The sequence below is a fragment of the Fragaria vesca genome, linkage group LG4, assembly GCF_000184155.1.
Source record: "Fragaria vesca subsp. vesca linkage group LG4, FraVesHawaii_1.0, whole genome shotgun sequence".
NCBI lineage: Eukaryota > Viridiplantae > Streptophyta > Magnoliopsida > Rosales > Rosaceae > Fragaria > Fragaria vesca.
The window spans coordinates 13,916,839-13,929,976 of NC_020494.1; the positions used below are offsets into that span (position 1 = coordinate 13,916,839).

Below are 13,138 nucleotides of genomic sequence, written 5' to 3' on the forward strand. Positions count from 1 at the left end.
CGGTGTCTAGGCGTCGTGATTCTGAGAGAGACCATAGTGATTCGTGCTCTGGGTTGGCTAGCGTTTGGTCGTGGTTTGCATCTCCGGGTGGTTCTGTGAAGAAGAAGGCTGCTTTGGAGTCGGTCTATCAACGAAAGCGGCAAGGATCCATGGTCCCCCACTAATCTCCAGCGAAGGTCTACTCCGTCAGTAACGACGCGCGTAGCGGAGGCAAGATGAGGGATAGAGATCCGGATTTTGAGTTGAGTAGAGGTGGCGGTGGGCTAGTCCTCTCTCATCATCAGTTTCGATTTCCAGAGAAGGTTTATGGGCAGAGGTAGAAGCAAAGCCTTGGGAAGCGGTTTGCGGCGTTGATTTCAGTTCGGAGGAGTACCCAGCGCGGCGTGGACAGGATGGCGTTGTCAGGAAGACCACCGGATTGACTGATGGTCAAAGGCTCCAACGGACGTCCGCCTTCGGTCGGGTTCGCGGGGTTTGCAGAGAGAGGGCTAGGTTTTTGGGCCTAGGCTCTGCTGGGCTAGAACTATATAGGCTGGGGGTTCTAGGCGTTTAGACTACCCCTCGCTCTCTTTTTACTTAGGTGGACTGGGCTTCTTTTGGATTTTCATGGGAGTGACACCTCCACCTTATAGGATCCCTAGATTGAAGTTGTATCATTAGTTTGATGAAGCGAAACGTAAACCAATGGGTCAGATCAGTTGCTTTGCTTTAGGGTTGTATAGGTTTAGAGGTTACTTTTCATTCGTTGGCTAGTCGGTTAAATGTCTACTTTTTTAGACTGTAGTTTTGATATTGTTTTTTTCAATTCATAGTGTATTGTTGTATTTTTTTCAATTCATTGGGTTACTCATGTATCAATCGTTCTGTGATTGTTATTGGCTATAAGCTTAATGAAATTATTCCAATTTCCCTCAAATTTTTATTTTTTGAAAACCTATGGGAATGGTTCTAACTAGGACCACTAAGTTGATGACTAGTTAAGTACTTCTTCGTTGAAACCCATTTTTCAATCGCATATTCACATGTCGACCGTTTAGTTTTTTGATATATATGAGTAGATCATCTTTACAAATTTTCATCAAAATTAAAAATTGTTTAGGCAAATCGTAAATGTGAATTTAACAGATTTAGATCGTCTATTGATTTTAGTTTGTTCGATTTTTTAACGATCACTAATTTGGCTGAAAATTTGTATGTGAGCTACTTATATAAACCTAAAAACTGAATGATTGAGTTGAAAAAATATAATTAAAAAATTAATATAATAAACAATTAATAAGAAAATCTTTAAACTGGTTGTTAGAATCTCAAAAACTTATAACTTAAAAAGTGGCAGCAATAAAACCTAAGATAGAAAACTGGCAATAAAACCTGTGAAGTCCATAGATTCGTGACCAACCTGTCAGGTGAGGAAGTAGAAGTACGAAATCACCCCTTCGCACTGTAACCCAATAGCTATATATATAATGTTTCAGCTCAACAGTCTCAACTGTAACCCAATACCCGATCAAATCCTCTCCACAGATGTCCTTTCATTAAATCCAATCCCTTTCTCCAAATCCTATCGTCTTTTATACACATTTCCTCTCCACCCTTCTCGACTCCTCCATCTTTCCCTTCTCTCCTTTCCTTTCCCGACTCCAATCCCAACATTAATTTCTTTCCATCTTTAACCCCAACAAACCGAAACCCAGATCGAGAACCGATGCAAACCTATGGCCTGACCATCCCGGGAGCCGATTCCCGCCTCTACATCACCCCCATCTCCGCCGCCCGACCCGCACCCGACCCGAAACCCAGTTCTCTCCCTGTGTTCTCGTCCCGGACCCGGTTCGGCTCCATTAAGGCCAAGGCGGCCACGATGAACGGTGCGGTGACGGCGGAGGAGAAGGAGCTGTCGTTTTACGAGCTGCTGGGGATACCCGAGTCCGGATCGATAAAGGAGATAAAGCAGGCGTATAAACAGCTGGCGAGGAAGTACCACCCTGACGTGTCGCCGCCGGGTCGGGTCGAGGAGTATACCGAGAAGTTTATTCGGGTTCAGGAGGCGTATGAGACTTTGTCGGACTCGAGGAGGAGGGCTCTGTACGATCAGGACATGGCTAGGGGTCTTCACCTTGCTTTCTCTGCAAGGAGATATCAATATGATGAGGTAATTAATTATTATTTCTTTTCTTTTTTGGTATTGGATTTTAGAATTTATCTAGGTTTTTCAGATATTTTTTATTTTTCAAGTTGGGAAATTTTTGTAGTTTTTGAGCAGGACATGTGTTTTAGTGTCAGTTTCTGTTTTTGGGTTAGCTTCAATCTGGGTTCGTGAAATTTCTGTACAATCATGTTGTTTTTATCCTTTATTCATAAGAAACACTTTAATTTTAACCTCCACATGTGGTTTTCTGTGGAAAAAAAACCACCACATATGGTCTTCAATGTTGGTAAGAGAGTTGGTAAGAGGTAGTATGGACTATGGACCTCTAACCTTGATTGAAGTTTGAATCCCAAGCTATTCTCGGTGTCCAAAGGGAAAGAGAGAAAGCGTTTTGACATGACCCTTCCACGTGGATTAGTCTTTTGGTCTAAGAAGCTTCGAGGATACCGCGTTGTTCTATAAAATATAAAATAAACTGAGTTTTTATTCTATAAAAGATATGGAACTGGGGAATTTAAAAGATACAATTTTGTTCTGTTAAATGTTTCTGTGCTGAATTGGGTTGGAGAAGAATAAGTTGAAGGAATGATTTTTATAAATAAAGAAACAGGTTATTGACTGTATGGGAGAAAATAATATGAAGAATTCACCTGGGACTTGGTCAGTTGGTCAAGCAGCAGCCAAGTTCCTATAGATGCTTTATGTATATTCAGCCTAGTTGTGCCAAGTAACTTTTGATTGAAAATCCAAATGAATGCACTAGTGGTTATATGTTATGTGAGGCAAATATTGCCAAACCCATGAGGAATGGAGCTTTGTCTCTATGAATTTATAAGATTTGTTTAGCTGACTCCTGTAGTGAAAATATGTATTGGATTAATTCTGGTTATGTGGGGATTGATTCTTTGGATCAAGTTTTAATCGGAGTTGTCATACTTTCAGGGCATGGAAGTAAAAGGTGACTGGAAGAATCGCTGGCAAAGCCAGCTGTCTGAGCTGAAGAGAAGAAGCTCATACAAGGATGATCGACAAAACATGTCATGGGGAGCTAGAATGCGCAGGCAAAGAGAGGGACTGGCTGATGAAGTATGAATAGGTTATCTATTTATCTAGGGATCAAATGTATATAATGTTATATGAACATACCTTGCTTCTTAGTTATGGTTGGTCTTAAAGAGGAAACTGAATCTGCAATCTAGTTACAATTGCCACTACCAAGTAAAGAAAGTGCTAATAATATGCTCAACCAGACGGGTGTTCGAATAGAAAATTGTAAAGTTGCGTTTCTGCTCTTGACAACCATAACTATGGGCAAGGGATGTAGTGTACATAAAGTTTTGTTAGATACTTGGTTAATTTCCACTTAGTCATAACCCATTTTCTCTTTGTTACTCGTGCAAACGTTGTTGCAATTTGACTCGGTCTTTACACAAGCTTATGGTCTAGAAGCATAATCGATCAGAAGCGAGAATTATTGTTCTAGCTGGGTTCAAGTTGCTTACAAATTTGTGGTAAATATTAGTGAAGGTTCTGTTCTGAAATGCTGGAGGAACACATAAGGGCTTGTCTCCTAACTTCTTAACTACATTATTCTGTCATGGATTTAATAGGAAACTTTGAAAGCTTGTTCTTGACTTCTATAGTTTCATATGTAGACGATACTATACTTGGATTAGTAATTATGCTGCCGAATTCAAAGGGGATGGCAATGAAGGTCGGAGACTGATGGTAAATTGTGATCACTCTAGTTTGTCTGAGATTTTTGTGCTGTATGGATTAGCTTCAAACCAACAACTTGCCAACTTGAGTTTCAAGCGTGACATAATCAACTTTTGGTCTATTCTAGGCTCCTGATATTTGTGCAACCAGTTCAAGACTTTTTATTTTTTATATTTTTTATTGAGTAGCGTTAGAGACACCAAAATTTATTACCAAATTGCAATCCCAAATGAGGTGGCATTTGACAGTACTTCATCAATTTATTTGCTTAATAAAATCCTAGGTGTAATTATAACATATATCAATTCTTTTTTATTTGTAAAGAAAAACCATTTCTAATCTGGTGACAAAAGAACCCAACTCAACCATGAATGAAATTGGGGTATTTAACCAATCAACCATCGAAGGCTATCATCTTATATTCTTATTGTAATCTTGCGACATGTTTAGTTGTTTACCATGAAAAGCTTTACTGTTTGATTTGAAGCCCCAAGCTACATCTCTTGTTCCAGATCGTTTTCGCATCTATATCTTCAAGCTTCTCCCATATCTTGGCTTGAAACCAAATTCTACCCTCAAATTTGATTATCAACAAATTTCTAAAAAATTTGGGAGGATCGCCTACAAGTGTATAATATTATTGTTGTTAACTTGATAATCACCAAAACAAAATCAATTTCATTGAAATTCGCTCAATGATTTTAGCATGGACAATGAGAATCTCCATTGAATTGGTTTTCTTCTAAGATCTTGAATATCTTTTACTTAATCTTGAATATCTTCTGCTTAATTAATAATAATGATTTTTTTTCAACATTTATCAGTAAAAATGGTTAATTGGGTTGAAATTATATAAAAATTATTTGCTTGATGACATGGCGAACGCCACATCATTTGGGATCCATATTTGGTACAAATTTTTGGGATCTCTAGCATTTTTGTTTTTTATTTTTTATCAAACACTAGTTCAAGACTTGTTTGTTTTGACAAAGTCGCATATACGTTTTTGATTTTCTTCGTGGTGAAACCGCACGATTTTTTATTTTCGGAGTTATATATGTTTGGTTTGGAACTTTGAATTATTTATTTTTGATCGAAACTACACGTGTTTTGTCAAAAAATTTCTAGTCACAGAGATTACCCGTGTCTGAGGATTAGGTCAAAGTGCTTCCGCCTCCTAGATATCAAAAATAGATTGAGATATAACTTTAATCAACGTTGGTGGAATTCGAAAATAAGATATTTAATTTTAATCAACATTGGCGAGATTCGAAAATAGGTGTGAGGTATACTCTCGACCACATACGGTTCAAGTTTCTCCAATCCGAAGAATTCGTAGATACTAGCTACTTCCTGAATTTTGCTCCATAAAACAGTTCAGTCCGTCGCCTTCTAAATTAAACAGTTTACTCCTTATTGTTTCATTTTCTCACCTGGTCTGTAATGCCTAGTATACCCCTTACTTCCTCTTTTTCTTTAAAATAAAATATTCTCTCTTTTTTATTTTTTATTGTTTCTACTTGCCTCTTCTTCCTCTTGTACTACCAAACTCTTGATCGAATCTTAGTTTCTCCTACTTAAAGAAAATAATTAATCTTAAAAAAAAATAATAATAATAATTAATTAATTAAATAAAAAAGAGGAAATGAGGGGTACAAGGCTTAGATCATCTGTATCTATAATTGAAAGGCTTACCTCAAGAAGTTTATGTTCACTTAATTATGACCCTTCTAGTTAAGATTTTTTTAGCTACGTTATTGCCGTATAATACATATTTTTTACCTGTTAGATGAGAATATTTTTTTTTTGAGAATTATTAGGTGAGAATTTGAAAAAATGAAATAAACGTAAATAAACTATTCAAAAAAAAAAACGTAAAATAAAATAATTATTCACTTTTGAGTTCTTTTTTTTTTTTTTTTTTTTTAAGTTAGAAGGCTTGACGCAGTTGCCTTCAAGGTTTGATTAGTATAATATAAAGGGATATATAGAGCCTGAATATCATATTATATAAGCATGAAAAGAAGACCACATAATGACATCAGACAATACGTAAGTATAAAATGTATGTCCCTTAAACCTATTAAATACATATTTTATGCGACTCAATTATTGTATGGGGAAAGTATGATCACTGAAGCACAACTTGATCGAACAAAAAGAGATTACAATGTCTTCGTAAAACTTTCTTCATAAAACTCTTTCCAATCTCAAGGGTCAAAAATTTTCTTCATAAAACTCTTCATGTCAAGCAATGTCATTGCTTGAATGGCATCCTCCTGATAGAGGTTTTGCAAAACTTAACTTTGATGCTTATGTTCAACATAATCGTGTTGCGATTGGTTTTGTTTTCCGTGATGCAGATTGTAATCCTCTTACAGCAGCTGCTAAATATATTGTGATACTTCTATCTTGTTGGCTGAGGCCATAGTGCTCTCAAAGAAGGTCTCCATATACAGCTTTATGGTTGCAACAAATTAATCCCGCGGATTCTAGTTGAGGGAGACTCAAAGGTATTGATCGACTGCATTAATGGCAAGGTTGCATCTCCTTGGTGCCTCGGTTCTATTTTACAAGACATTAGATGGTTGACGTCTCAATTTCGACAGTGTTTCTTTAGGCTAATTTCGTGACTGATAGACTAACTTCTCTATGATTGATTGTTGTCTCTCTCCTAGTTTGGTTTCACTGCTTACCTATTTTTGTGTACCCAATGTTCCATTTGGATCAGCTAGGAAGGGGTGTTGTTAGAGGTTTTTCGTTGATGTTTTGTTTTGTTGTTGTTTTAATGAAATCGAAAGAAAAAAAAATGGCGTCATTGTTTAGGGTTGAGGAAGTCATCTGACCCTGATCTTATGTTGAAGAGAGTAAACTGCAAGTTTGCAACGTCTTCATTCAATGTGTTTCTCTCATGCAAGGTCGTCACCATTTTAGGTCGAGGTTGTCATGAGCGTCTGACTATGACTTTACTTTTGAGCGAGCATCTCCAACAATGGTTGATAAAATAGTTGATAAATTTTTATGAAAGTTATATTTATCAATTCATTTTGAGAGTTTTGTTCCATCAGAGTAGCTATTAGAGAAACTTAGTTATTCATTGATAAATTCTCTTTCCTGAATTGATAAATTTGTCAATTTTGCTTATCAACTTCTTAAGTATACTACTGGAGCAAAAATTTATTTAAAAATTGATAAATCTCTATTTCTTTTCAGCTAATCAAAATATATATATATATATATATATATTGTCTTTAACGAGAACAATAATGCTTATTTTTAAACAAGAGACCATTAAAATTCCGAAAGCTTGAGGTTTAGAGTTGATTGGCGGCATTGTGCTTTATGCTAGCGATGTGAGACACAGATGATCTAGGTGGATACTGGATAGAGCCGATCGAGTACTTGGTAAAATACAAGTCCATATCAACCTCCATTTGTGAGACACAGTTTTGTCTGCAAATCAATTTCCATCTTTGTTACTATCTAAACCAAGATAGCGATCCAGTCATCCCCATCAATGACTCATCAACAATATTTAACACAAAATGAATGCATTGTATTTTAATATAAGTAATCCCAAAACATGCATGCAAGGGACCTCACCTGGCTCACCATCAAGATCTGAGGCCTGAGGGTGATTTTATAATCCTGGTCACCATCACCCATTTGGGTAAACCACAAGTGAGCTTTCAAGCTGTTGAATAATAATGCAGAAATGGAAGGCATGCAGATGCAGATCCCAGCAGGTGGCTGGTAGGTGATGCATGCAATTTCATATAAATTTGGTTTTGGTTATCGACTGTTGGAAGGAGGGAAAGGGTTTGTTAGTTGGCAATAAACTATGCTCGTATCAAGAAACCTATAGCCGCCTCCCCCAAAACGGTTTCTAAGATTTGAGTTGTTCATTCTCATGTTACGAACTATGGCTCCCAAATCTGCTAATGGTTTAGGCCCAAAAAAAAAAGTCCGATCTAACCGTCTAGAGCAACTTCAATTGAGTGGTTATTATTCTTATTATTATTTTTTAAAATAAAAGGCTGGTGCGGCTGTCCTTTAGTTTTTATTAATGGAATTGTTGGATACAAGCATGAAGCTTAAACCACTTATTACAATAAACATAAAGAAAAAGTTCCGAAATAATATCGAGAATATATACAAAATATTCCTTTAAAAGTAACTACATTTTTTTTTTTTAGGAGAAATTTGGAATTCGTTGACTAATTCATGGCCAGAAGGCAACATTACATCACATGAAGACATAATGCCTAGCTAGTCGACATGTACAAGCACCCAAAACTATATGACCAACAAGCTTCATTATAAATCTGCACATTTATACCTACGACAAATGACATTAACTTGAGGAGCTTATTGCGGTCAGTAACAGTCTCGAAAGGGGCAAGGAAAAGTATTTCGCCTCTCTCCTGAACGCGGAATGAGTGCGAGAGGATCCAGGTGCAATGGAAGTGGAAGATGAATTAATTCGGATCCACTGGACGACGAATGGCAGGTCGACCGAGGAGAAATGATTGAGAAGAATGACGTCTAGGACAACCCCCGACCCCAACGTCAAGAGAAGCGCCGCTCGACTCTAGAGCCAATGACGCCGCGAAATTTGCGGTAATAGCGTTAATGAAGGCCATAGTAACAGGGTGAAGGAATTCAGAGTAGACAGAGTTGAGACTGAAGAGATTGAGAAAATGGTGAGGGTGAGGGAGGCCGAACGACCAATAGCGGAACTTGGTTAAGGTCTGAGGGGATCCAGGCTCCTGCCATTAATTTTGAGTTTATTGAGTTTGACGTCAAGTTTGCAAAAAAGCTTAATCTGTGCATACCATATTGGACACCCTTCATATTGCTATTTAATCTTTCTTTATGTATTCTCTATGAGTACATCCATCTTATCAACCTATGCTTGAATCCCTCACTATAATCCGGTTAGTTTGTGTTTAACCAAAAGAATCAAACAGTACAGATCTAGCTTCAATCAATGGTAAGAAGAAATAAACATTTGATGATGTGTTCAGGATGATGGAACAAAGTTACAATTTGGACCCCCCTCAAACAATTTAGTTCCGCCCCTGCGAACAACGTTAGGTATGTAAAAGCTAGGGCAAAAGGGTTTTCCTCTCCTAAATGCTCGGAGCAAAAACGAGAGTTGAGTTTTTCTCAGCTTAGTAGTTGGTGTTACGACGGCGACTCTATTTAATTTGTCATATTTGTAACATAATAGAAAAATTACTACTTTGTAACACGATTACATATCTTATTGTTCATTAATAGAGTTTTCCTACTATATATGTTTCCGTTGGAGAATAAATTTGATAAATTGGTTTTATCCAGCCACTATAAGATTATGACCATTTGACAAAGTAAAATATGCGTCACCTAACTAGAGTAGATAACACACATAGGGTGCATAAACCAACACAAGGCCCATGATAAAAATGTATTACTGACCGCCTAAAGTTGCATCTCACTAAAATTGAAAGTCAAAAAAAAAAAAAAAAAATTAAATTGAGACATAAAGATGGTACAGGTTTAGAGTTAAAGCCTAAACCCACAAATCACCAGGCCTAATAAGCCCGAGGTTTAGATTGCATAGTCCACAACAACATACTTGGATTACTTGGGCGTCCTGAGTCCTCACACCACCACCAGCCGCGCCACTATCTTCTACCTCCAGTCGGCCAGACGCGTCGGCCTTCACCAGATTATTTGAAGCCAAGCCTCCTAAACCGAAGAAGACGTACTGAACAGATCCGACATGATAACAGTGGCACGTTGCCACTGCACGGTCATCACCTCCAAACTCTCTCCGCTTCAAAGACACCACCTCAAATCATTGATTAGGTTGTCTATGCTCTAATCTCGGACAAGAAGACCTTAGCCCCACCATCAAATTGTCTGGCCACTTTCTGCTCCCTTTAGGATCTCCAAGCTCCCAGGGTCGTCATCCTCACAACCACTCATCCGGCTGAACCCCTCTCACCTAGACTCAAGGTCCAATATGGTCAGTCCGACAACGCTGCCGCGAGGGCATGCCGTCGGACAAGGCATACGCTTACTTGACGGGAAATGGCTCTAGGATTTTAGAGAGAAAGTTCAGCCCTCAGACTTTTCCCTATATAGAGTTGTCATTTAGGTTTTGTCAAATTTGAATTTGACATATGACATGAAAATGTCATTTTTATGGAGATAAGGAAAAAATTAGAGAGGGAGAAAGAGCAGGTGCATTATGGATTGTAAAAATACTCATAAATCTTTCAATCTTTTATCAGATAGTTAATACCGTCACAATACTAACATTTTTAAGTACTTATGTTGGGTCGGGATAAGAATGTTGCATACAAAAATAATATTTTCGTAACGTGAGAGACCAGACTCAAGAATTCGTGTTATTAAAAATAAAAATGAAATGCCACAGTGTCTGCATTGTTTCCCTAACATCAAACATCAAATGTCATAGACTCATGAATCATGAATTAATGATTCGCCAAGAAAGAGAACAGATCATAATGCACTCTTAAACTCAAATTACTGGTATGTTGTACGGATCAGTTAACAACTTTACGTCACATCCTATTGCATGAACCCCAGATTTTTTAAACTTGAGTATCTTGAATAAGCAATGACCGACGCTCAACTGTAATGATAGAAACAGAGTACTATATTAGCTTAATAAACTTATTACATAACTATGGGCCTTATTAAGCAGGAATGACATCACACATAACATTTGAAACACCGAAGAATCAAACCCTAATTATTGATCTCAAGCATAAGATCATTCTTTCTCAACTCAGCTTTCAACCCCACAACTTCTTTCTCTGGGAAAATAACATTCACCAGTCTTCCTTCACCATTTGGTCCTGGCTGAACCAAAACAGCTCCTTCATCACCAACACCTTGTATGCTGTAATTCACACAAACTGGCTTATGTCCCTCAGCTTCAAACCCATAGAAGTCTGAACCTTCCCAGTTCACAAATGTCAAGTTCGCCCCGTACACAATATAATCCGACGCTCCATTCTCGCTCTCCACCAATTCTCCTATCTGTGTTTCCTCGTAACTCTCGCGCTTAGCCAGCATTGCTGCTAAACTTTTCGGATCCATATCGGCAACATCTGCAGCCTCGACTGTGCTTATAATCTGATTGTTGCCGCATTCCGCAACTGCAGGTTTAGTACCTTTTGTGCAGATTGTGACTAATTTCGGCTCCGACCCTTGTCTCATTTTTGCCACACATTGCCAAATAACACCACAAATGAGCTCGAAAGTTGGGATTTCTTCAGCTGGGTTTGGATTCTGACCCAGTAACTTGAGCTCCAAGCTGTTTAGCTGGGTGGGAGTGAGGACCAACGAGAATGTTTCCATCTTGTGGTTGTTGGGTGTGATCCAGTGGTCACCAACTGAATCCACTTTTTTTAGGGCTAGTGGTGAAGGGTGCTTGAGTTGATGAATATTTGGTTTTGATGTTTCCGGGTAAGGTGAAGGCTCCTTACCAGTCATGGTTCGACTCAAGCCATTGAAGAAGTACTCTGAAGCAGCCATGGCATCTCCCAGAATATGGGACCAGCTAAGCCCTATTGACACTCCTCCGCACTTAAAACGAGTCCACTGCACAACCACATTTGATCAACTCAAAAAATGGGGTCAAATTAAATTTCCATGCTGATGCGACTGTTATTAACTAATTATCTATCACCTTTTTTCTTGGAACAGTAAAAAGCAAACAACAACTACAAAACAAAACCGCAACCGCGAGTAACTCTGTATTACATTATACTTATTCTCACATTGCTTTTATCGGATGATTGAACTAGAGAACAATACAACAACCCGAAGAAGACACCTCTTCATTTTCAGTTACGGGATACCCACTTTTATCAGTTATTCGAGAACCAAGGCTAGAATTCATATCATGTCCAATTCATCATGTGCTTAATATTAATGGAATCACCACAGGGTTGGTGAATTTGGAGTTCTTATGATCCATCCTAATATCAGTAGAATATTTCATTTTACCCAAACTGTGAAAGCATTCTTCAATTGGCCGGTCAGAAACAGCAAAAGGTAAACAACCCGAGTTGGTTTTCATGCATATAGTCAGAACTCGATCAACTCAGAACTATCCTATAATTAGTGGGAATGTGACTTTATAAGAACTTGAACGAACAAAGTGGGTTTCTGTTTCTTTTGTGTTTTTAAACATAAAACATAAGTACCTGGAAGAGAACAGGAGGAGAGAAGAACAGCTCAGGGCCAATGATTTGGTTAGAAGCAAGCAGCTTGTGGATAGACGAGTCCATCCCTAGCCATTCTTCAAGGGTCTTATCAGACTGAGCCTCAATGAACCTCGCCCCGCAGTCGTTACACTTAACAAAGGGCCGTCCGGAGGATTCCGACCTCCGGAACCGGCCCAACACCCGCCAGTGTTCAATCAACCAGACGAAGATGGTTTCCTTTATTTTCAGGACGCTTAGCCCTTCGGCTGCCTCACTACTGAAGAAGTAGACTCCTCTTAGGTAGTGGAGCTTCATAGCCAAGTCCATGCCACTTGGCACGTGAACCGTATCCGCCGGCGTAATCTTCCCCGACCCAACCGAGGAAAGCTTGAAGCCATAGACCAAGCTGTCTTCCTTGGCTAAAACCATGGTGTAGAGAAATGAGAAAGGAGAAGTAGGAAAGTGAGTTGTGGTCAAGGCTGGAACTGTAGTGGTTTCCACTGTCCAAGAGTGACAACACTATATAGGGGTTTATCGAGCAAAGATCTGTTGGATAATTTAATGGGCTTTTATTGCACATGAGGTATCACTTGGTTGAGGAATTCTTAGGTGCGACAATCGTGGCTTGTGCGACCCTCCGACCGCAGACCGACACGTGTTACTCTTTTTTCCACCTCAGCCCTCTTTGCTGAGAAAAAAAAAATTTCGAATTTTACTAATAGCAAATCACATATACATCCTCTCAAATGATTTAAACACAAACAAATAAGGACAGTTTTTAACAAATAAGGACGAATTCTTTTATGTTTGCCATGTGTCATGGTTTAATTTACTAAACTGACCTTATACAAAATAAATCAAATTAAATCAAACCCCACCATGTATTGTTTAGCTGCTACTGCGCTTACTGGAATGTTGCTGCTACTACACTTCCAATAAATGCAGTAGCAGATTTTTAGTGGTTCAGCTAGTGTAGTAGTAGCTCAGTAACTACAGTAGCAGGTTTTCAGTGGCTCAACTAATGTAGTATCATATTAAACTG

The 13,138-nt window shown here is 38.4% G+C and overlaps 2 protein-coding genes across 2 annotated transcripts; one reads left to right on the forward strand and one right to left on the reverse strand.

The window, feature by feature from the left end:
* The first annotated feature begins 1,543 nt into the window (after positions 1 to 1,543).
* LOC101296560 (chaperone protein dnaJ 20, chloroplastic-like) lies at positions 1,544 to 3,699 on the forward strand. Its single transcript, XM_004296995.1, has 2 exons — positions 1,544 to 2,152; positions 3,092 to 3,699. The coding sequence occupies exons 1-2, from the start codon at positions 1,706 to 1,708 to the stop codon at positions 3,239 to 3,241; spliced, it is 597 nt and encodes a 198-aa protein (XP_004297043.1). The 5' UTR covers positions 1,544 to 1,705; the 3' UTR covers positions 3,242 to 3,699.
* Positions 3,700 to 10,519: 6,820 nt separating this feature from the next.
* LOC101313401 (anthranilate N-benzoyltransferase protein 2-like) lies at positions 10,520 to 12,576 on the reverse strand. Its single transcript, XM_004296967.1, has 2 exons — positions 12,097 to 12,576; positions 10,520 to 11,488 (listed from the first exon to the last, which is right to left on the reverse strand). Exons 1-2 carry the CDS (start codon positions 12,523 to 12,525, stop codon positions 10,631 to 10,633), a joined length of 1,287 nt encoding a protein of 428 aa, XP_004297015.1. The 5' UTR covers positions 12,526 to 12,576; the 3' UTR covers positions 10,520 to 10,630.
* Positions 12,577 to 13,138: the final 562 nt, after the last annotated feature.

Excerpts from the sequence above, each read along its gene's own strand:
- LOC101296560 (XM_004296995.1), top strand. The coding sequence starts at position 1,706 with ATGCAAACCTATGGCCTGACCATCCCGGGAGCCGATTCCCGCCTCTAC. Across the intron at positions 2,153-3,091 it reads GGAGATATCAATATGATGAG|GGCATGGAAGTAAAAGGTGA; the intron begins GTAATTAATTAT and ends TCATACTTTCAG.
- LOC101313401 (XM_004296967.1), bottom strand. The coding sequence starts at position 12,525 with ATGGTTTTAGCCAAGGAAGACAGCTTGGTCTATGGCTTCAAGCTTTCC. Across the intron at positions 11,489-12,096 it reads CTCCTCCTGTTCTCTTCCAG|TGGACTCGTTTTAAGTGCGG; the intron begins GTACTTATGTTT and ends GTGGTTGTGCAG.